The 23904-nt window shown below is 47.3% G+C and overlaps 1 protein-coding gene across 9 annotated transcripts in view; it reads left to right on the top strand.

The window, feature by feature from the left end:
• NPAS2 (neuronal PAS domain protein 2) overlaps nt 1-23904 on the top strand; it is a 176622-nt gene that overhangs the window by 112295 nt on the left and 40423 nt on the right. For all 9 annotated transcript variants that reach the window (XM_063594761.1, XM_063594759.1, XM_063594758.1 and 6 more), the window contains exons 4-7: nt 456-547; nt 5279-5368; nt 15752-15872; nt 16884-16997. In XM_063594761.1, coding sequence (XP_063450831.1) covers nt 456-547; nt 5279-5368; nt 15752-15872; nt 16884-16997 — 417 coding nt within the window. The remainder of the gene's footprint in view (nt 1-455; nt 548-5278; nt 5369-15751; nt 15873-16883; nt 16998-23904) is intronic.

Genomic DNA, 23904 nt, shown 5'->3' with positions numbered 1-23904 from the left:
TCCACACGCCTAAGGTGTTTCTGGAATTTTTAAAATCCCACGTCTGTGAAGTGTTTTGCTTCACCTGGGCCATGAAGAAGCCACTTATGAAGGTGTCACACCATCCCAGTGTTTGTTCCTGTTGCCTTCATAGGTGGTAACTACCTAATTCCAACTGTTGACGATGGAGTTCGTCATGTAGACATTCAGGGCCATGGTACCACCTGCAAGGGCAGGCACCACAGCCATAGAGAAGGTGGGGGATGCACCTCCCTAAAGCCTCATTAAGGGAGGTGAGAACATCCGAAGCTCCCAGTCCTTGGAAATCAGGGTAACATATTTCCTTCTGCTGGCTTCTTAAATTAAACTACACAGAAGTTTACACAAAATTACATAGAAGTAACATGTGCTTCATTTGTTAATTCCAATTTCTAGGTGCCATTGAATATAAAGGCTTATTTGTGTCTCTTTTCTAGAAGTCTCAGCGCAAACGGAAATCTGTGACATTCAGCAAGACTGGAAGCCTTCATTCCTCAGTAATGAAGAATTCACCCAGCTGATGTTGGAGGTGAAATGCACTTTCAAAATAGCTTAAACAGTTGCCAGTTAAAATGTCGCTACTTGTTGCAGATAAGTCCCTGTACCCAAAGGAAACTACTGTTCTTGATCCTGGGAAGACTTGACTTTGAAACAGATACCTCCCTGAGGCTCTCTGCCTGCTGTTGCCTATGGGCCGTGTCAACAAGAATCCCAAAATTGAATGTGGTCACGTGTTTTCACTACAGTGACCACAGGATGAGCCCCTTGATGGTGTCACAACCAGAGGACACCTTGCTGGGGAGCCAGGAAGGGTGGGTTCGAGGTAGGTAGAGAGAGGAGAAGGACAGAGGGAAGATGAATCAGCTTGCACTGTCATTTGACTCAGAGAGTCTTCTCTTTAGACTGCTATGATTATACATTTTTTGCCTTAGTAGAAACACGTTTTGAAATTAAAAGTTGTCTTTTTAAGATATGCTTTGAACTTGAACTCATGTTACATCCACATGGCATACGGATATCAGACCCAGGGATCCCGTGCCTCCCCATCCAGCTCATGCCCTTTCTGTGCTGAGTGAGATGCTCATGTTCCTCCCTCTGGGTCAGAGGCCCCATACTCATCTATAGGGCCGTATTTGTGAAAACCTGGCTGATCTGAATGAGTCCCCTTCCTCAACATCATGTATTTGTATATGGGTGAAACTCCTCAATGCAGATAAGCATAAGCCTCTACAGAAACAACTGCCAACGTGCTGTGGCTTCTCACCTGGGGATAAGTTTTGGAGTATATGGATATGGCAGTGGGTCAGAGAAAGCGCCAGGCATGACATATCCACGCCCACAACCAAGAGGAGGCAAACTGGGACAGATGAGCTCAGCAAAAGGAAGTTAGACGCTGGCTGTGACCAGTGGTTCCTGGCAGGGTGTTTGGAGAGTGGTTTCTGGGGATAAATCTTTCTCTCTCATATCTTATGTGCCTATATAAGACTGATGTAAACTTCAATTTACATAGATTAACTTGCAGAAAACAGAAAGTACTGGAGTAAGAAAATGCCAGAATGAAGATGTCCAAATATTATGAAATGTAAACGCATTAATGAACATTTGCATAAGATGAAAGATACTTAAATCTACATGTGAACTATATTTAAAGAAAATACAGAACTTTCTGCAGAAGCAATGCATTTTTAAGTATGTTAAATTTAAAGCAGCTTGTGAAATGTTGAATTAATGTATCATTATGCTAATTTACATAAATCGATTTATCTTTTAATTCTTATGGAAAAGTAGTTAAAACACATAACCCTATAGCAGCAGCCTTTTTTTAAGAGCCTGTAGCACAACCTTTTTTTTTTTCCCAGTGAGTTTCAAACTATCAAAAGTATTTGAGGAAATAGGGCTTTTGTAAAGTTAAAAATGAATAAATTTCGGGGCTAGAAGACGGGACTGAGATTCAGGAGACTGGAATTTCTAGACAAGGAAGATTGATATTTGTATAGTCTTCATGCACTTTCCCTTGCTCCCGGTGTAGACTCCTAGAAGCCGGTGGAAAGGAAATCATGCTAGATGAATGAATTGGATCTGAAATTAAGCCTGCACAACCAGCAGGCCTTCTGGGTGAATGGCAGCTGTGAGTGGTCTGGAAAGTCCACCAACTAGTACTGTTGACCCTGACTGTGTCAGGCTTCTCTTCCAACCTGTTGCTCTTCAGTAGACACAGACCTAGTGCTGAGTGACTGGAGCCTTCTAGCATCTCCTCCCTGGTGGCCTGAGCCCCAGCTGTGGTTGGGGGAGATGGGGAGCTCCCACGGTGATGTCACCATTGTCCAGTGCAACCTTCCCATAGCATGGGTCTCTCTCCAGCTGCCCATCTCTCTGTTTTTTTCAGAGCCATTTCAGAGACTGTGAAGAATCCAGGTGCCATGTCTTAGTGGCCAGGATGTTCCCTTTCTAAAATGAGGACAGAGCCCAGGAGATAACCCATCATGTCCCTAGGGAACTGCTAATGCCCTCCAGATGTGACTCCCGTCTTCTTCCCTCTTCTCTCTAAGAGGCACAAAACCAGACTCCAGGAGGACTCACATAGCTGTGAAGTTTGAAAAAACAAAATTGACCTGGCTGCAGACCAGCCAAGCTGGTAAAGTATCAGCTGGCAAAGACTGTGGCTACCAGCATTGGAGCAGTTGCACTCAAAAGGAGCCAAAGTGCCTGTGGCCTGCGGAATAGGGAGCTTGTGGAATTTCTGAATTTTAATCAGAAAAGCAATCTCTTCTCTTAGCCCAGAGGTTGTCCCAAAGAACACAAGAAATGTTCCATCTGATTCAGGAATTCGCAGAAAGGGAAGGTTTCATTTCCCTCTAATGTGTGGCGGTTAGAAAATTCTGGGCCATTATGGCACCTTTGGAAACACCCCAGTCAAAATCACTCTTCCATGGATAGGGGCACAGCACTTTGCAATCACTTGCTGTTGAATCCCTTTCGGATGCTACTGATGGGACTTCCAGAACCACAGCGAGCTTTCTTAAAGCAATGACTCAGTGCAGTTCTCATAGAGTTGATGGAAATGCCAATGAGCTGATGAAAGTTATCTCCCGTCTATAAATACCTTCAGCTTTTTAACACCCGCTTGCTTTAGACATTCAGGAGGGACATGGGCTCACTGTGCAAGACGATTTGCACTGCCCTTGCTTTTCCCAGCTTTCCAATCTGCTTTTTCCAGAAAAGTCTCACTGATGTCATCAACAGTGCCCTTACCCCTTAAAAAAGTTCACCTCCTAGAGGGCTTCATAGATGACTTTAAAACATTTTTAGAAAAATACCTGGGAAGGAAAAGTTACTGGGATGTACCTCTTCGTTTACTGTAACTCAAATCTAACCCAGCATTTCTCAATCTTGCACTGTGGTCATTTTGGACCTGGTAGTTCTTCGTCGTGGGGACTCTCCTGCATATTACAGGATGTTTGGCAGCACTAGATGCCAAAGTCACCCACTCCAGTGGTGACAATCAAAAATGCCTCCAGACATTACCAAAATTGCCCCCAGTTGAGAACCACTGATGTCATCCAAGAGGTTGAGGCCCATTTAAGAAACGTACTTGAATCTGTTTTTCAGTCTAAATCCTACCAGCTGTCAGTGTAAAATAATAAATGAGTCTAGTGTTAATTTTCCTGGTGAAAAGAACTCCTTCCCCTTTCGGCATGGTATAAAGGTGCCCTTCATGCACTGCTCGTGGCCTCTTCCGGGTTCCCGCTGCCATGCACGTCAGCCACACCCTCCTAACGTGAAGGAATGAATTGTCCACACAGATTCTCAGACATCACGTGACTATCTAGTTGCGAGCATGCAACATGTTTCCAGAGCTTTCTAAGCACATATTTCACTTTTTTTCCTAAGCAGAAAAATGTCCAGATTCGGGGAAGATAGTCAAAGAAAAAGTCAGTGAACCGACAGTGACAGGTTTCCAGTAAAAGTCTCCCTGAGCTATTATTCCCTTAAAGACTTGCTTTCTGGAGAGGTAGGCTTCATTTCTAGTCTCCTCCCCCTCACTGGCACACCCTAGACAGCCAGTTGCCACTGTGATCCTATTCTCTGCTGAATTATGTTGTCTTTATTTTAGAAATCAACTATCAGATACATATTGTGAAAGCATTGCAAGCATCCACACAAAAATAAATCCCAATAAACAATCTAAAACCAGCAAAAGTGGCCGGGTGCAGTGGCTCACACCTGTAATCCCAGCACATTGGGAGGCTGAGGCAGATGGATCACTTGAGGACAGGAGTTCAAGACCAGCCTGGCCAATATGGTGAAACCCTGTCTCTACTAAAAATACAAAAATTAGCTGGGCCTGGTGGCATGTGCCTGTAATCCCAGCTACTCGGGACACTGAGGCAGGAGAATCGCTTGAACCTGGGAAGCAGAGGTGGCAGTGAGCCGAGATCATGCCACTGCACTCCAGCCTGGGTGACAGTGATAATCCATCTCAAAAAAAAAAACAAAAAAACAAAAAAACCATGAGCAAAAGTGTCTGCTTTATGAGAAAGCATTGCCCACCTTCAACCTGTTATATCACAAGCACCCAGGACAGTGTGCCCAGCATAGAGTAGGCACTCAGTAGAGACTGTCAAATGCATGGATTTTTCAGACATTCTGAAATGCTTATGGATCCAGTTGAGTTACGCAACCCCCACACCCACCCAGCCCTGTAGAGTAATGTGAATGTTCTTTACAAACAGTCCCTTCAGTGGGCATTTCTCTTGTGGCAATGAATGTGAGCAGAGGCCTGCCTTGGCCAACAGGCACACTTTCTGTTTTTAATGCATCTGTCAGGTCTGATATCTTTATCAGGGCAAATGTTTACCATTGAACTCAAAGTGATGGCAGGGGTAGGGAGATGGGAACCATAAACTATGGCTGATGTTTTCTAATGGCAAGGGTGGTATTTCTGAATCAGGCTAATAATATGCTTATCATTAAACCTACTTAGGGAATTTCCATGGCTAAATGTTATTTGATTATGCCACTAGGTCACATTTTTCACCGATCCTGTAGTGCTTTTGCAAACGCTTTTTCTGGGCCAGACACATTCTCTGTAAGAAGCTGTCCTCTGTGGAAGGCCAAGAAGTGCCGTGAGGTTATTCAAGGAAATATTCTGAGGATTATAAAACAAAGCCAGTGTCCTAAAATAGTGTCCTCTGCTTCAGTGACATGCTCCTCCATAAACTCATTGCTAAGGAGCTTTCAAATGTTGCATTTTCCACAGGCATTAGATGGCTTCATTATCGCAGTGACAACAGACGGCAGCATCATCTATGTCTCTGACAGTATCACGCCTCTCCTTGGGCATTTACCGGTGAGTTTCCACTCCAATGGCCTTTACCGGTTCACGTTATCATGTTTCTGTTGAGAATCATTAGATCTCAGATGGAAGGTGGTGCAGGTGTCAGGGGGCTGCAGGTGAGAAGGGGGTGGAGAGTAAAGGACTGCTGAGTTTTGGGGACAGGCCGAGGTCAAGGTCCCAGGAGCCTTCCAGGAAAAGGGCAGATGCAGGCGTGTGCTATCCTGGAACAGGCAAGGCCTGGAGCGGGAGCTGTGGCTACAGATTCTTTTTCTGGGTCAGAAATGGGGACTGATGAGAGAGTCACAGCACTGTTAGTGGAGCTCAGAGCCATCATGGAGGCTGACAGACATCCAGGGTCACCTGACAGCTGATCAAGGGAGAGGACAACAGATGGCTTGGGTTGAAACATGGTTTGGGGCTTACTTGGGACATGTCTGAGGTTGCAAGTGGGTAGCAACACTTAGTGGTGGTAAGGGTTTGGCAGCAGGGCCGGTTCCTGGGGGTTGAACTGCTCTGGGAAGACTGATGTCTTGGAAGACCTTGGGGAGTGAGGAGTATCTGGGTGGACCAGGAGAGGGTCGGCTTTGCATTCCAGAAGTGCACGATGGAAGCTCCAAGGTGGCAGAAGGGGCTGTGGTATGGTCACAGGCCCTGACAGATGTCCCTCCCCACTCTTTCCCTCCTTTCCTTCCCTTCTTATTCCCTCCTCCCTCCCTCCCTCCTTCCCTCCCTCCCCCATTTCCTTCCTCCCTCCCTCCCTCCCTCCCTCCTCTCTGCATAAGCCTTGCTGGCTCTCTGGTAACCCCCAACACAGGATGAAGTGACTCACGGGTCTGCACCTGGCTGGTGGAGGACCCACCGTTGAGGCTCCCTCATGGGCATCTGGCCAGGCTTCCATCTCCTGCCACACCATTGCCTGTTCCTGTTCCTAGGCGGCAGCTTCGATCTGCACACAGCATCATTGTGAATGACAGCTGTACCAGGAGCAGCACGTGTGATGGACAAGAAAAAAATGTCCTCTCTCCGCTCTTCTCCCGATGAGCCCAGCCAAAACCTTCCCCACCACCCCCCACCCCTGCTTATCCATGGATGGGCGGCCAGTTTATGTGACGAAAGAGGAAGGCTTGCCCTGGGTTCACACATAGGAAAGCTTGGGCCAGGATGATGCTGGAGGACCGCGGTTCCCTCTCCTTAGCTGCCCCTGCCCAGGGAACACCGTGGCCTTGTTCCATGGGCAGCTTCCATCTGCCTTGGGGTGATGAGCCCAGCTCTGCTGACGGCCCAGGGCTCCACATCATCCTGGGTCATACCTTTCCCTGGAAGCCACTCCCTTATCCCACCATTAGTGCAAATGATGCTGTGTGCAGATCGAAGCCGCTGCCTACATTTTTCTTTGCATTCACTGAGCCGTGGCCCACAAAAGCATTTTTTATGTTGCTAAGCGGATGCCTTCCCAATAGGCCCTAAACTAACCTAATCTGTCTCCCCTTTGTGTTCCAGCCCATTTCCTAAAACGAGGGTGCATCAGGCTGGTGGTGGGGAGCTGGGGGGCTCTCTCCTCTTGATAGCCATCAGAAGTGGCTCATCCTCACTCGGCCTGAAGGAGGAAGCTGAGGGTGCAGCTGCACCTTGATTTTCATCTCTGGCCAGGAAGCTAGTGATGGGGCTGACACCATGAATACAGAAGTGATCCCCATCATCACCCCAGAGAAGCTGGGCTGATCTGAGGGTGTCTGAGGACAGAAGAGGAGCTGGGGTATTCTTTGGAGGGTGCTTGTGTTTTGTATTGAATGGCAAGGGCTCGGCAGTGGTAGGCACTGACCGAAAGCAACCACACGTGGCCTGCTTATTGACCTGGGAATGAGAGACAGGAGCCAGAACTGTTTGGGTAAACAGGATTTGCACTGTTCTGCTTTATGCTCTTGTAATTATCTGATGACCCAGTTGCTGTACGTGGCAGACGGGACTTAGAAAGTAAGAGGGAAATTCATCTGACTTGAAATTATGGAGCAATTTAGGACCACTTTCATAAATTATTTTCTAACTCTACAAGGGCCAGAAATGACCCGACTCTAATTTATCAATGTTGGACCCACTTGAATGCAAACTAAGACTCTGTATATATACCCATGCCCAGACACATACAGTGAGTCAGCCCTCAACTCCCTGGTGCAGGTGAGCCTGGGCCAGGCAGTCCCCAAATTTAACTGCAATTTACTTTCAGCTTTCATTATCCAGTTTTCACCAGGATCTTCCTTTGCAAGTGGGTAGGCAAAGGCTGCTGAGGATGGAAACTTCCCTGGTGCAATCAGCATACAGCTGGTTGGGCAGAGGAGCGGATCTGGGAGTCAGACCTCTATGACTTCCACTATGGGGAAGAAGCCCCAGTGGCCCAGGCAGTGAGAGGCACAGCGGGGCTTACCCCAGGGGTAGCTGACTGCAGAACCCAGGCTGGTCACCAGTCTGCTCTGGTGTCTTTCTGATGCCCAGGATTTGGGTCATAATTTAGGAATTCTGATTTTGGTTTGGTTTACTTAGATGCATACTTAACTATTAAATATCACTCCTTGTGAGCCCAGGTCCTTTCCACAGATGATGCAACATTTCAAAACTTGTGAGGTTGTCTTTCCTTTTGCAATTTTGTTGAGAGATTTTACCCATTAAACCTTGGGTGACTAACACTGAGCACTTACAATGTAGCAGGCACCGTTGAGAGTCACTCACATGCGTTAATATGTGTAGGCGCATAGAACCGTGCCTGGCCCAGAGCGAGGCTGTTTTGTATTTGCTCTCCTTATCCTTATGGATCCTATGAAGTACATAGTTACCCAGTTCACAGATGATGAAACTGAGGCACAGAGAGATTGAATAATTTACCCAAGGTTCCACAGCCAGACAGTGAAGAGCTGGGATTTGAACTCAGGCACTTTGGCTCCAGAGCTTGGTGCTTAACCACTCCTCAGAATCCTATACGGGACACAGTAAAGCTGAATGTTCTCAGGGTGTGGGGCTCAGAAAGGGAGAATGAGGAGCTGAGAGGTGGTGGTCGGTCCTCGAGGAAGAGGCGGCTCTTGAGGTGGAGGTCGGGACACAGGGTAGCCAGGGGGCAGGAGGCTGTGGGCCCCAGCAGCAACGCCCCTCTTGGTGTCAGGCCAAGCACAGGCTGGCCTGCTGGGGTCCCCTCCCATGCCCCCTGTGTGACTGGGGATTGGAGAGCCATTGTAAGGGGGATGAGAGCAGCCAGAATTCCTTCCCACTTCTCAGGCTGTGGGGCTTCAAGTCTCTCTCTGTTTCCTTCACACTGCCAACATCTCAGATGTAACAGAAGCTCATGTGATAGATTTTCGTACAGCAATTTCTGATGAAATAGCCTAGAACTTTCTTTACCAAATTGGCAGAGAAAAAAGAGAATAAAATAGCTGAAAGTGAAAGTGATTTTAAGATGAGAACTGGCAGGCGCGGTGGCTCACGCCTGTAATCTCTGCACTTTGGGAGACTGAGCTGGGTGGATCACTTGAGGTCAGGAGTCCAAGACTAGCCTAGGTAACTCAGCAACACCCGTCTCTACAAAAAATCCAAAAATTGGTCAGGTGTGGTGGCGCATGCCTGTAGTCTTAGCTACTTGAGAGGCTGAGGTGGGAGAATCGCTTGAGCCTGGGAGGAGGAGGTTGCAGTGAGCCAAGATCACGCCACTGCACCTCAGCCAGGGTGACAGAGTGAGACCTGGCTCAAAAAAAAATAACAATAATAATGAGAATTGTTCAGCAGTGGCAGCACCAGCACATTTTGGTGTCTAGAATTGACACAGGCAAGGAACATGAGCAAGACAGACGTGCATACAATGGAGGCCAAGGGCTCACGGGAGCCTCTGGAATGAAAACCTTGCGGGAGAGATCCAAGGGGCATGAGTCACGTGCCTTGGACAGAATGGGGAAAGAGTACGGCTGAGGCAGAACCAAATGAGAGACCAAAAGTAGGCATAATCTGTGTTTCCTGTTTGGGCTTTTATTTGACGTTTTGAAAGTTAGCTTCCTGGGTTACTTTCTGATTTGTTCCTAGATGCAGTGTTGCCTAATGAGCTGGATCGTGCTAAGCTCTTAAGGCAGACATCATATCCCCAGCCCTGAACATTTGCCATGTGCCTAAGTGTTCATTGAACGAGGGACTGAATTCATAACTGGGGTTATGAGCAACTGCAAGCAGCTTGGCACGGGTGGGGAGTGCCTTGGATGTGAGAACTATGTGCATGGATAACCCTACCTTCCCCAAAGAAAACAAGGCACAAGTGTTCATAAAACTGGAGAAATCTGCAGGCCAGAAAATACTTCTGTATCATGCTGGCTCGCCAGGTACAAGCCCCAGCGAGAAGAAAATACAAGACCAGAATGGGATATGGAGCCAAGTTCCTGTGGCAGGGGCACAGCAGGAGGAGATCCCAGGAAAGGAAAGCCAAAGCCCCTGGCCTGTGTTAACACAAAACACAGCAGCAAGGCCAAGGCCATGAGACACCTTTTCAGGAAGCATCCCTCTGCCCTTCCCACCCCACCCTGCCCTCACCTGCTGGAAGCTCCCACCTGATTGATCCACATCATTTTGTCAGAGGTGTCTCCGGGTCGGAGCAGAGCCCTGACAGGTGCAGCTGCAGCTTAGAGTTGATCATGGATTAAAAGATTCCAGGCCTCTAGTTAGATTTTTTTAATGCCTTTTGATTTTTATATACCATAAATACAGATGTGTGTATAAAACATATGTTCAGTATTAAATTGACCAAGTGAACATACATGCAGCTGTCACTGAGGTGAGCAAATAGAACACGGCTGGGACCACAGAAGCTCCTGTCTGCCCCTTTTTCATCACACCCCCACCTTCCACTTGGAGGCAACCATTTTCCTGACTTTTAAGGTCATTGTTTGCTTGTTTTCCTTTGTAGTTTCACCAACTTTGACTTCACTGCTAAACTCTTTAGTATCGCCTTTTGTTTCACTGTGTGTAAATGGAATCATTGAAAATGGACTCTTGTGACTTCTCCTTTTGCTCAACATCGTTTGTGCTTCGCATCTGCCTCACACTGGCAGATGTAGCTGCTGTGGGCTCTTCTTATTGCTGGGTGTGTTCCATCGTAGGAATGTGCTGCAATTCCTGCATTCATCCTAGTTAGGGATTCTTGGAAGGTGCTTCCATGAACATCCTGTAGTGTTTCCTGATGAACGTTTGCAAGCATCCCTGGAGAACTGACTAGATGTAGAATGGCTGGGTTGAGGGAAGTTCTGCCTCCACCTTTACTAAGTAACACCAGAATGATGCCATAGCGGTGGCACCAGTTTGCCCTGCACCAGCAAGGTGGAGACGTCGCAGTGCTGTGGCATCAGAACTTGGCATTGTCAGACTTCTTGTTTTTGTCAGTCTGGTACATGAAGGTGTCTCATGGAGTTGTACTTTGCTTTTCTCTCGATTACCAATGAGATTGAGTGTCTCTTTATATGTTTGTCAACCATTTAGATTTCATCTTTTCCGAATTACTTGCTCAGGTGTTTGGACATCCTCTTTGATTGGGTTTTTTCTTGCAATTGTGAGTAGGCTTTCTTTCCACGATCTGGACACAAGTTGTGGGCAGGTATTGTTTTAATTGCCTCTCATTCACCCCACCCTGGGGTAATGCGGATGTCTGAACACTCCACAGCTGACACTGGATGAGGCCAACAGCAGTTAATTAGTCACAGATACTCACAGCCCAGATGAGGACCACACAGGGCCACAGGGGGCTGCACGTGGGAAAAGAGTGAACCAGCAGGGGCTATGGGAAGCAGGCTATGCAGTAAGAAGAGGGTGAGGTGGCCCCTGGTCCCCACAGGAGGACATGATTGACATGTTTGAATAATTCCACAACCTGCTACTCAGGGATGAGCAGAAACTGTACCTGTCCCCGTGATAAGAGCAGGGGGCTTGGCTGGGGGACCTCATCCATGGGTCTTTGTGGGGAGGGAACCTGCAGTTAGGCCATTTGAGGCCCTTCCGATTTTACCAGATGCCGAGGCAGCATATAATTTAGAACCTTAATTTTGGGCCATACCACAGACGTATGTGTTGCAAATATCCTCTCTCACTTTGTGGCTTACCTTTCCCCCTTTTTTAGGGCATTTTGATGAACAGAGATTCTTTCTGTATAATTGGTACCTTTTATATCTCAATGAATTCTTACTATTACAAAGTCAAAGCCGTTCTCTACACTACCTTCTGAAAGCTTAACCATATGGCCGTTAGTTTGACTTTGAATCTAAACTGAATCTAAGTGGATCAAATATGCCTCCAACTTCCTGGACCTTCAGGGAGACCAAGGCCCCAGTGACTTCTCTTAAGCCGTTCTTTTCTCAAGGTGAAGTTTCTCCAGGGCTGCTCACCATTGCCTCTTCTCACTGCAGCCAGCACAGATCTTAAGCCAAAACTGCCAGAGCGCCTCAGGGACACTCTGGGAGGAAGTGTCCATCCAGCCCACTTCCAGCTCAGCCTCAGTGTGCTTTTAGTACAGGCTCATTTAACGTAGCTGGGTGTCCCTGCACTGGTGCTGCTGGTTCAAGGCCCGTCAGGCAGTTGGGAGAGAGGACCGCCCACCTCCACAGGCAGGTGACCTTCCCAATCGTGGGACTCGGCTGTGAAGACGGCTGTGGATGGCACATTCCCTCCCTTGTCTCCATAATTGCTATTATTTTAATAAACAGAACTCAGCTCATTCAAGGGACCGTTCAACTGCAGATGTAATTTTCTCCCCTGTAAGCACTAGGGTTAAAAATTTCAAGTTATCATTGTTTGTGTTGGTTTTCAGCATGTGGAAGTAGCATAATAGCAATGTACTAGCAAATACATGCAAGAGCCAAGCACAGTCTGGGGCCCTTTCTGTGTGTTAATTCACCATCCTCGCAACCTCCCACATATCATACCTGCCCCTACTTGCATCCAGCGTTCGTCTTTATTCTGTGCAGAACCCGTGTCCTGATATTGGCCCTCGGACCTGTATCAGTAAAGTTCTCTCACACAGGTGACCCGGCCAGGCAGCCACTCAGCCTTGCTCTCTGCCACACCCACCGTCAGGGGAAGTGGGTTCAGATGGAGCCCTCCAAGAAGAGGCCATGGAGTCACTTAGTTTTCATTTTCAAGTATTTGAAATATCTTTATGAAGAAAGACTACTGTCATCTGTGAACATGAGTCATCTTCTAAAAAAACTAGAGAGAATGGGCTTAAAATAAAACCAGGAACATCCGAAGAAACTTGGAGAAAGCCAGAATGAGAAATGGTAGCATAGACGAGAGAGGATCCTGGTAGAGTTTCGTCCATAAAGATAAAGACCGGTGCGTCCGAGCCAGAGCCTGGAAGCCATGCTGAGTCCTTCCTTTCCCTCCTCCTGTCCTCCGATCAGCCACCAAGCTGTGTCCACTGTCCTCACACCCACCGGAACACTGACTGCAGGCAGGGAGGGGCTCTGCCTGCTTCCCAACGTGTCTTCCCCATGCCCAACAGTGGCTGGCACATGGCGGCCCTCAGCAAGTATTGTTTGGACTATGATATTGATGAGTTGCCTGGGACTCTGTCTGCTCCTCTCCACTCCTTCCCCTGTCTCTGTTGGGACCCTGGCCATTGCCAGCCTGACTTCCAGTGCTCTCTCCTTCCAGACTACAAGCAGGATCTCTTTAAAATGCACGAGCAGTTCTGCCACCCCCTTCCTTCAGGTTCTTCATGGCTCCTCCTGGCACAGGGTCGAGCCCTGACTCCTCCGAGGCCTCTCTCATCTGGGCCCTGCTTCCCTGTGCAACCTCCTCTCTCATGGCTTCTCGCCCTCCCTGTTGTTCCCACCTTCCTGCAGTGCTGTCAGGGTACCCACCTTATGCCTCTGTGCATGCTGGAGCACCTTCCCACCCTGTCTGGCAGACACTGTCTTGTCCCCTGGTTCCCACTCAAGACTCCTTCCTCTGGAAATTGTTCCCCAGGAGTCTCCTCTACCCTTTCATTGTGGAGGCGGCACACCATCCACAGTGTTCTCCGGGCACCTTGTTTTAATGCCTGTCATAGTGCTGGCCACGCCATTCTTTCAGCTGGTCAGTTCAGTCACCATCCTGGACATCAGGGATGTGGTGGTGAACAAGGCACTGGGCCCTGCTCTCCTGAAGCTCCTGTTGGAGAGAGGGAGGCGGAATGCTCAAGTCAGCACATAGCTGTACAGGAAAACGTTACTGTGGTGCAGGTGCCCTTGCAGTCATTCTTAACTGGTCATTCAGTGCCTAATCGCACTTGGCATTTATTGAATGTCTGCCACGTGCTGTTTTATCAGCAGTGGAGGCAGGTGAGCTCATGGAACCTTCATGGTTTCCTCACCTTGCAACTGAGGAAAATGCAGCATGGAGGGGTAGAACCTGCTTTCAAGCCTGGGCTCTGAGCTCTCACGCCTTGCCATGTCACCTGATGTCCCATCAAGGGGGTCATTGTCCCCTCAGAGCCCCTTAAATCATCAGTGGGGGTGGAGGGTGTCACCTGGGGCTTTCTCAGAGGAAGTGACTTCAAAGCAGGGGCTTGAAGGTTGCACAGGGCTTCGTTAAACACAAGGGGAGGGTGCAGCATGTTCCTGCCTGAGGGAACAGCCCAGGTGAGGCTCGGGGAGAACAGAAGGCAAACTGGAGGAAAAAAGGCTCAGAAGGATTAGAGAAATGCTGGGAGCTGGGAGAGGCAGAGGCTGAGCTGTGAAGAGCCGTGAAATTGTGTTGAGCAGTTGAGGCTTTGTTCCTGGAGCAGTCGGAAGCCAAGGGACAGTTGTGACTTGATCTGATATGAGGCTCCTCTGACTGCTGATGGAGAACAAATTGCACAGGCATTAAAGTGGATTGTGGGAAGACCAGTTTGGCCAAATCATTCCCAGGCAAGAGAGGATGGGGGTCTGGACTAGGGTGGAAGCTGGAGAAATAGAAGTGAATGGAGCAGAGAATTTGAGGGAGAAAAATGGGCAGTACTATGGACACTGTTTGGTTTGAGGGTAAGGACGAGAAGGAGAGAAGACAAAGGCGCCACCAGAGGGTCTGGGAGAGGCAGGTGACCAACTGATGATACTGTTGATGGAGATGCAAACACAAGGGTTGGAGATGATATGGGTGGGAAAGAATGCCGATGTTCAGGACATGTGTTCATCTGTGGTCCCCAGGGAGCATCTGAGTGGCAGTTGGAAGGCTGAGGCTGGAACATGAGAGAGTTGGCTGGATATTCAAACCTGAAAGTGTATACAGATTGTGTTTGAAGCTGTGAGAGTGGATGGGTTTATTGAGGGAAACTGAGGAAGAGAGAGGTGCCTGTCTCCTCGGTCCACTGTGAGCTCCTACCTGCATATCCAATATGGTAGCCACTAGCTACATGTGGCTGTTTAAATTTCAATTCAAATTAAATGGGCCAGGCTTGATGGCTCATGCCTGTAATCCCAGCACTTTGGGAGGCCGAGGTGGGCGGATCACCTGAGGTCAGGAGTTCAAGACCAGCCTGGCCAACACGGTGAAACCCATCTCTACTAAAAATACAAAAAATTAGCTGGCCATGGTGGCAAACACCTGTAGTTTCAGCTACTTGGGAGGCTGAGGCAGGAGAATCGCTTGAACCCGGAAGGTGGAGGCTGGCAGTGAGCCGAGATCACACCATTGCACTCCAGCCTGGGCATCAAGAGCAACACGCTGTCTCAAAAAAAAAAAAAAAAAAAGAAATTTAAAATTCAGTTCCTTGTTCACACTAGCCACGTTTCAAGTGCTCAGTAACCATGTGGCTAGTGGCTCCTGTTACGGGCAGCACAGATTACAGACCATTTCCATCATCACAGACAGTTCTATTGGACAGCACTCAATCTGAACTCTACCTTGTATTTATTTTGTAACCACAGTGCCAAGGCACTCAGAAGAAAACGTGCAGTTCCATAACTTAAAGACCTTTACGAAGTAGACTGGCAGCCCTTTGCTGCCCTAAGGGTCAGGAAAGGAACCCTGTGGGCTCTTTGGAGCCATTTAAATCAATGATTGGCCTCGCACTGGGCGTGCACAGGGGCCTTGCTACCCCAGCCAAAACGCAGGAGTGTCAGCAAACAGCACTTCTCAAGCAACAGGAGGACTCAGTCCTTCCTACATTTGTCTGACTTCACTCTTAGTTCCCTCCTTGGCCCACAGACAACAGCACATATGCATTTGAACAAATACAGCCCTTTAGGTTACTATTTAAAACAGTGGAGTGATAAACTGAGAGTGTCCACAGAAAATCAGATATTGAACTTTCCATTTCAGAAACCAGTTCTGCGTTGCTGTGAATGTTCAGTTTTTGTTTTTGCTTCTGTTTTTCATCTTCGTTGAGGGTGTACCTTTGTCCTTTATTTTCTTTTTCAGTCGGATGTCATGGATCAGAATTTGTTAAATTTCCTCCCAGAACAAGAACATTCAGAAGTTTATAAAATCCTTTCTTCCCATATGCTTGTGACGGATTCCCCCTCCCCAGAATACTTAAAATGTAAGTTTAATTTTTCTGGTTTTACAAGCTAGAAAGATAAGAATTTTGCTTTTGAAAGGAGGTTAGAATGAATTAAGAAGGGAGAACTAATTTTAAGAATAATTTTCCTCATGACTCAGAACATTTCCAAGATCCTTAGAGGTATATTTTAGGTTTAAAGCTAAAACTGGAATTTGGAATATGTAAGACATTTGGCTTTTATGTGGAAAATTTGAAAGCAGAGAACTCAAGAATAATAATTTATTTTGTGTATATGATAAGATTTCTCTCTTTTTTTGCATGAGAGTCTTTTAGTAAGAAACAGTGCAAACATCAGTGAACAATCAGCTCATCGTGGAGGATACTAAGATACTAAATTCATATAATATCAAGAAACCAACTGAAAACGGAATAATTAGGTCAAAAATCCAAATTCTGTCCTCCTGAGGTTCTCACCTGGTTATTTATATACATTTTTGTGTTCTGTGGAATTCAGAAGTTTTTATCAAAATATTTGGCAACCTAGGTAGAAGGCTAACCTTGATGCCTCGTGAACCGCGTGTCACTTAATGAAGCATACACAATTGCATGAGGTAGCAAAGCTGCTTGCATCAGTGCAAGCCTGAGTCCATTTTCCATGAATAATCTGTCCTGTCGTACATCTGATTTTACTTCAAAGCAAAGCAAAAAGATTAAATTAAAGGGAGCAGCTCTATATGAGCCGCTTTATTTTAACATACCATATGAAAACAGCCGGAACTAATCAATGCCGACATTACCAACCACAGACATCTGGGAGCAAATTAAGACTAATTGGGTCCATGTATGGAATGCAAAATATCTGTGCACTATGGAAGGAAACCCCTGTGCAGCAGCATTACAAACCAGGTCCAGAAGTCAGTCGTAGTGAGAGAACTAGCCTGGCCATGTGTAGACTAAATCCCATAAGAGTTTTCACAGAGACGCTACTTGTTTAGAGTCTGTGCAATGCTCACGACCCCTTTCTCTCCTCTTCTTCCTTTAACGGCCCAGCTGACAGCGATTTAGAGTTTTATTGCCATCTTCTCAGAGGCAGCTTGAACCCAAAGGAATTTCCAACTTATGAATACATAAAATTTGTAGGAAATTTTCGCTCTTACAACAATGGTAAGCTTTAATTGTCATGTAATTGTGACAGTGTCTTTTCTCATGCAAACGTGCACATGGGGGCATTAAGAATCGCCCAGGGAGGAGGAGGGAGAACGCGTGCTTTTCACATTTGCATTTGAATTTTCGAGTTCCCAGGATGTGTTTTTGTGCTTATCGATGTTCTCTCCCATTCAAGAGGAACACACTCCCACACCTGTTTGTGCCAGTGCACACAGTCCCACTGAAACACACATTATTCGTTTATTTATCTTCGGGCTGATGAAATAATTCTGTACTGTGAGAAACAACGTACGGGGAATAAAGAACAGGCTCTGCCGAACAGGCCTTCGTGGTGACTTGATGATCCATAACCTTGCCTTCCACACTGTTTCCCTCCCCCTGCAGTACTGTTGTGAGCGTGTTTTAGTAGACCTGGTCCGTAGCTCTTCTGCTCACTGTGGCCCTCATGCACAGCAAGGGGGTCATTTTACAATGAGCCAGGAATCTGCATTGGATGAATTATCAAGCAGGATAAGCCAAGTAGCAAAGTCTTATTTTCTGAAATTACCCGGTTACCTGATTAACCAAACTCTGGCTACAGAGACAACAACTCTGAACTAGACTAAAACACTTATTTTTACTTTTGAACCATGCAAAATGGAAATGCAGGCCTGAGGCCAGGAATTCAGAAACCAAGTCCTAAGCCAACTTGGTTATGGGCTGAGCTCAGCATGGCCTGCATTTTGTTTTCTGGGCTCCTCCAAACTCAACACAAAACAAATAACTTTGAAACAGCTAACATTTCATAAAGCAGCAAAGACGGAAAAAAAATAAAATAAAGCGTTGACAGGGAATGGGGGAAAAAAGAGGAAATGAGAAAAATACCAAAGGAAACAAAAACAGAAAGATGAGCTGCAGAAATGAGGGGGAGATGCAGAGAGCAGATGATGACAGCATTAACTTCTGCTGCGTTCTTGACCGCTGTTTCACTCTGGACGTGGTGGGTCTATTCCCTCAGTCAAATTTGTCCCAGGGTTTCTATTAGAAACAGCCAAAGTAATGGCACCAAGTCCTCACATCTAACCAGGATTTTTCCTTCTACCTCAGATGGTCCTTTGTTGTATGTTATTTGCATAAATATACATGCTTTGTTTAAAAGGCTCCAACTAGATGCTAAACCTTTAGTGTGATCCTGCCAGCATGATTTTCAGGTCCAGGGTGCAGGGCTTATGCCTGGATGGTGGGCTCCTTGGCCGACTGGGAGGCCTTTCTGGGAACAGACCCATCCAGGGCTTAAGATGGTCGGAAGTGGTGGGAAGTCCATCCTCCCAGGTGGGCCCCTACATCTGGGCAAAGTCAGATGAGGCCAAGGCCTAACCATGCCTCATCCTACTCATCTGAAAGGCTTGTCTAAACTTCATGAAATGAATGTTTAATGAACCACACAAAGAGGTAAATGGAAGCTCTCGTTGGGCTGCTCAGTTAAAGAAACTGACCTAAGAGGCACCTTGTAGAGAACCCAGCATCGTACTAACCCTAGCGCAGTGGTTCTTTGGGTGAGGCAACTTGTTAAAATGCAGACTCTCAGCCTTTGCCCTAAAGAGTCTAGCTCAGGAGATGGGAGGGTAGGACCCAGGAATGTGCCGTTGGGGAGTACTGTGGGGTTCTGGTTCCAGGGGCCATGGACTTTGAAAAGCACTGTCCTAGTGTGATACCAGTGCCATTCTGTGGAGAATGCAATGGCCTTCCTCCCAGACAACTTTATCATTGAGTTAATGTAAACAGTGATTTGGAATTTGCTTTACGTGTGCACTCGTTCCTCAAAAGATTAAACATAGAACTAGCATATGATCCAGCAATTCTGCTTATGGGTATGCACGCAAAAGAAGGGAAGACAGGGACTTGAGAGATATTTGCACACCTGTGTTCATAGCAGCATTATTCACAATAGCCAAAAGGTGGAAGCAACCCACGTGTCCATCAGTGGATGAATGGATAAAGAAAGTGTGGTATATACATGCCCTGGAATATTATTCAGCCTTAAAAAGAAAGGAAATTCTGACATTCTACAACATGGAAGAACTTTGATGACATTATGCTGAGTGAAATAAGCCAACCAGCAAAGGACAAATATTGTATGATTTTACTTATATGAGGTACCATAGCCAAATTCATAGAAACAGAAAGTAGAATGGTGAGTGCCAGGGGCTGGAGGGAGGGGGAAATGGGAGTTGCTAAATGGGGACAGAGTTTCAGTTTTGCAGGATGAAAGGAGTCCTTGAGGTGGATGGTGGGATGGTTGCACAGCAGTGTGAATATACTCAGCCCTACTGAACTGTGCACTTCAAAATGGTTACGATGGCAAACTTTGTTATATGTGTTTTACCACAATTTTTAAAAAATGATGGCCAGGCGCGGTGGCTCACACCTGTAATCCCAGCACTTTGGGAGGCCGAGGCGGGCGGATCACGAGGTCAGGAGATCGAGACCATCCTGGCTAACATGGTGAAACCCCATCTCTACTAAAAATACAAAAAATTAGCTGGGCGTGGTGGTGGCGGGCGCCTGTAGTCCCGGCTACTAGGGAGGCTGAGGCAGAAGAATGGCGTGAACCCGGGAGGCTGAGCTTGCAGTGAGCCGAGATCGTGCCACTGCACTCCAGCCTGGTCGACAGAGCAAGACTCTGTCTCAAAAAAAAAAAAAAAAAAAAAAAGATGTGCATTGGCCATAATGGCAGCTACTGTGATAGCAACATACCCCAGTGGCCACGTGCACAGAGGGCAAAGGGCAAAGGCACCCTGGCCCTCAGGGCACCAAGACTGTGGGAATCATAGGATGCTGCTCCCTCTTGCCCCATGACAACAGTGCACACACTTCGGGCAGATCACCTGAGGTCGGGAATTCGAGACCAGCCTGACCAACATGGAGAAACCCCGTCTCTACTAAAAATACAAAATTAGCCGGGCATGATGGCGGGTGCCTGTAATCCCAGCTACTCGGGAGGCTGAGGCAGGAGAATTACTTGAACCTGGGAGGTGGAAGTTGCAGTAAGCCGAGATTGCACCATTTGCACTCCGCCTGGGCAACAAGAGCAAAACTCTGTCTCAAAAAAGAAAACAAAACAACAAAAAACCAGCCTGTGATTGGCTGGCGAGCAGCAGTTGTATCCTTTGTGAATTTACATTTCCACGATCTCATTAAGATGCTGCTGAATATCCCTTTGAAGCATCCTGTCATTTACCACATCTTGGAGGATTTCAAGGAAATAGGCAGGCTTCATTCTGAATACCTGGGACTTTTTTTTTTTAACTAGCAGGGCTCTACTTTCACTGTGGGTTGAGATAGTGTTTGTTTGCCTGAAAGAATGTGTGGAAATTATGTGTGAGGTTTTTTTTTTTTTTTTTGAAACTATTACTGCTGTAAACACACAGCACTGAATGTGGCAAATTTAAAAGAAAGAGTGCGGAGTGTCTTTTCAGGGTCTGTTCTACAAACCAGCATTAAAGAGGCTTTCTTGAGACAAGAGTTCCCGTGTAACTGTGGAGTACATGAAATATCATTCTAACTGGGATTAAAATAGCAAAAATTGTCAGAGACAAATGAATTTCTCAGATTAAACCCTATAAAGCCAGATGCAGTAGCTCACACCTGTAATCCCAGCCCTTTGGGAGGCCAAGGCGGGAGATCACCTGAGGTCAGGAGTTTGAGACCAGCCTGGCCAACATGGCGAAACCCCATCTCTACTAAAAATACAAGAATTAGCCGAGTGTGGTGGCATTAGCCTGTAATCCCAGCTATCAGGAGGGTGAGGCAGGAGAATGGCTTGAACCCGGGAGGCGGAGGTTACAGTGAGTCGAGATCACGCCACAGCACTCCAGCCTGGGTGACAGAGTGAAACTCCATCTCAAAAAAAAAAAAAAAAAACACCCTATAAAATTGCCAACATTTAACCACCGTGACCTATGAGATATGCTTTAATATAAGAACTCAAATTTGACTTCATAGGTTTACTTCTGAATAAACATTGAACAATGAGGTAACAAAAAGCTCACCCTAGGAGTGCTTTCTAAGCACCCGGCCCAGAGTTCAGGCTTTGCATTGATCATGTAATCCTCGCCACAGCCTTTTGAGGTGGTTTATGGCATCATCCCATCTTCACAGAGGAGGAAATGGACACGTAGAAGGGTTGCATCTATGATGTGTGAGTGGGAAGTCAGGGGCCCACATTCACAGCCAGACCCTCTAACCCGGAGCCCACACTCTTCACCCCAGTGCCCGCTGCCTTTCACACATCAGTGTCGGAATGAAACACACAGACACAGGCCCGCTCCGGCCTCCTGGCATTCTGCTGATCCATGATGCCTACAATGCCTGTGCATGTCAGATGCCCTGCACCCACACGCCAGGCTGTGTGAAGGGCACCCAAGATGTGTTTTAATCAAACACAAAGACACACAGTCATGGACTGTCATGAAGGGAAAGGTTCATGCTCTCAGGTCCCTGGGAACAGGAGGCACACATGGCCCACCATGCAGGGCCACACGGAGAAGCATCGGGGTTGGTCAGGAGTCCGAGGGAACCTTTATTGTAGATTCCAAGAGAAAGAATGGGTGAGAGAGAGTAGTATGAATAAGTGTAGTGGGATCTGGGAGGGAGGAGCTGTCCCTAATTATCTGGTGCCTGCCCGGGGATTGGTTAAGTCAGGGGACAGGGCCCAGGACATGAGAGCCTGAAGGACCTGGTTGGGGTGTGGGCTTTAGGTGGGTTGCTTTGCATATGAAAGCTACCTGGAAGATGAGTTGTTTGTCCTCCCTAGGAACTGGCTAACCCTGGGAGAGGCAGTCCCTCCAGCACCAGCAAGGCCCCAGATGTCAAAGCATCGAAAACAGAAACCAGAAAATGTGGGCCAGGCACGGTGGCTCACACCTGTAATCTCAGCAATTTGGGAGGCAGAGGCGGGCAGATTGCCTGAGGTCAGGAGTTTGAGACCAGCCTGGCCAACATGGCAAAACTGTGTCTCTACTAATAATACAAAAATTAGCTGGGTGTGTTGGCACATGCCTGTAATCCCAGCTACTCGGGAGGCTGAGGCATATGAATTGCTTGAGTCTGGGAGGCGGAGGTTGCAGTGAGTGGAGATTGTCCACTGCACTCCAGCCTGGGTGACATAGTAAAAGTGTGTCTCAAAAAAAAAAAAAAAGAAAAGAAAAAAGAAAGAAACTAGAAAACATAGCTATTACACAAGGCTCCCCATACGACTTCTCCAACTCCAAGTTCCCAGGTGTGGTGACAGTTGAAAAAATAAGATGTAATATTAGTAATAATATGTAATATGTGTAGAAGAAAAATGACCACTAACATCATTTTTTTGTTGGTTTTTTTTTTTTTTAGTTTTTTTTGAGACGGAGTCTCGCTCTGTCACCCAGGTTGGAGTGTAGTGGCGTGATCTTGGCTCACTGGAACCTCTGCCTCCAGGGTTCAAGCGATTCTCCTGCCTCAGCATCCCAAGTAGCTGGTATCACAGGCATGTGCCACGATGCCTGGCTAATTTTTGTATTTTTAGTAGAGACGGGGTTTCGTCATGTTTGCCAGGGTGGTCTCAAACTCCTGACCTCAGGTGATCCCACCTTGGCCTATCTGTTGTATTTTTATAGGACACTTGCTCACACCTTAATGAACTATTTAGGAAACTCACCTTGGTCCATTACTGTGAAAAGTCTTAGCATTTCTGCTGGGCAGTTTAGTTGGTGGAGTGTTACATGGTACATTCTTATTTGATGCCTGTCCTTTTTATATATATGTATAAATAATGGAATGGGAAGGACAGCGACCCTTACTGTACCCGCTTCCTGGGCCTAGCATGGTCCTTACCCAGCACATAAATAAGCAGCGGATAAAAATAGGTTGACCTAAAGTGAGGCTTGATCTTGGCCCCGGGACACAGCTGGTGGAGGGCAGAGCAGGGTTCAGACCAGACTTGAGGCTTAGAGAGCTTCCCTAGGAGCTAACAGAGCTCTCTCCTCGACCAGCTCCACAATACACTCTGGGGAATGAGTGCACTTATATGCAGAAGAGCTGCAGTCACTTCTTTGGCCTTAAATCCAAAGTGGAGATTGAACACAGGTGGGTACGCACTGGGTAAACTGGATTGTGTCACTCCTGGTGCCTTGTGATTTGTCCACACTGAGGGCCTCTGAAGCAGCAGTGAGTGGCTGGGGAAGTTCGTCTGTGGGCTCTGTGCACTCCCCACCCACTCTGTGCCTCCCACCACATCAAGCCGCCTCCTCACCTCAGCTGCTTGGGTGTTTGGAGGCCAGTAGCCCCATTACCTGATGTCCCTACCCAGGACTCCCCACCCCATGCTCCTGACACCCTCTCTCTCTTTTGAAAATATTTTCAGTTTTTTGTTTGTTTGTTTGTTTGTTTGAGACAGGATCTCACTCTGTCACACAGACTGGAGTGCAGTAGCACCATCATGGTTCGCTGTAGCCACCACCTCCTGGGCTCGAGAGAGCCTCCCACCTCAGCCTCCCGGGTAGCTGGGACTACAGGCGCATGCTATAACAACCTGGCTAATTCTTTTATGTTTTGTAGAGATGAGGTCTCACTGTGTTTTTCAGGCTGGTCTGAAACTTCTGAGCCTAAGCAATCCTCCCGCCTTGGCCTCCCAAAGTGCTGGGATTACAGGCACAAGCCACGCACCCGGCTTAACTTTTATTTCAGATTCAGGGGGTACATGTGCAGGTCTGTCACATGGGAACCCTGCCTGACGCTGAGGTTTGCAGTACCAATAATCCTGTCACCCAAGCAGTGAGCACAGCACCTGACAGGCAGCCCCTCAGCCTTCACCCCCTCCTTCCTTCCTCCCTCCAGCCTCCAGCAGCCCCCGGTGTCCACTGCTCCCATCTTTATGTCCATGTGTACT

The sequence above is a fragment of the Pan paniscus genome, chromosome 12, assembly GCF_029289425.2.
Source record: "Pan paniscus chromosome 12, NHGRI_mPanPan1-v2.0_pri, whole genome shotgun sequence".
Taxonomy (NCBI): Eukaryota; Metazoa; Chordata; class Mammalia; order Primates; family Hominidae; genus Pan; species Pan paniscus.
Note: the sequence above shows the minus strand (reverse complement) of the source record. Positions and strands in the feature narration are given on the sequence as shown.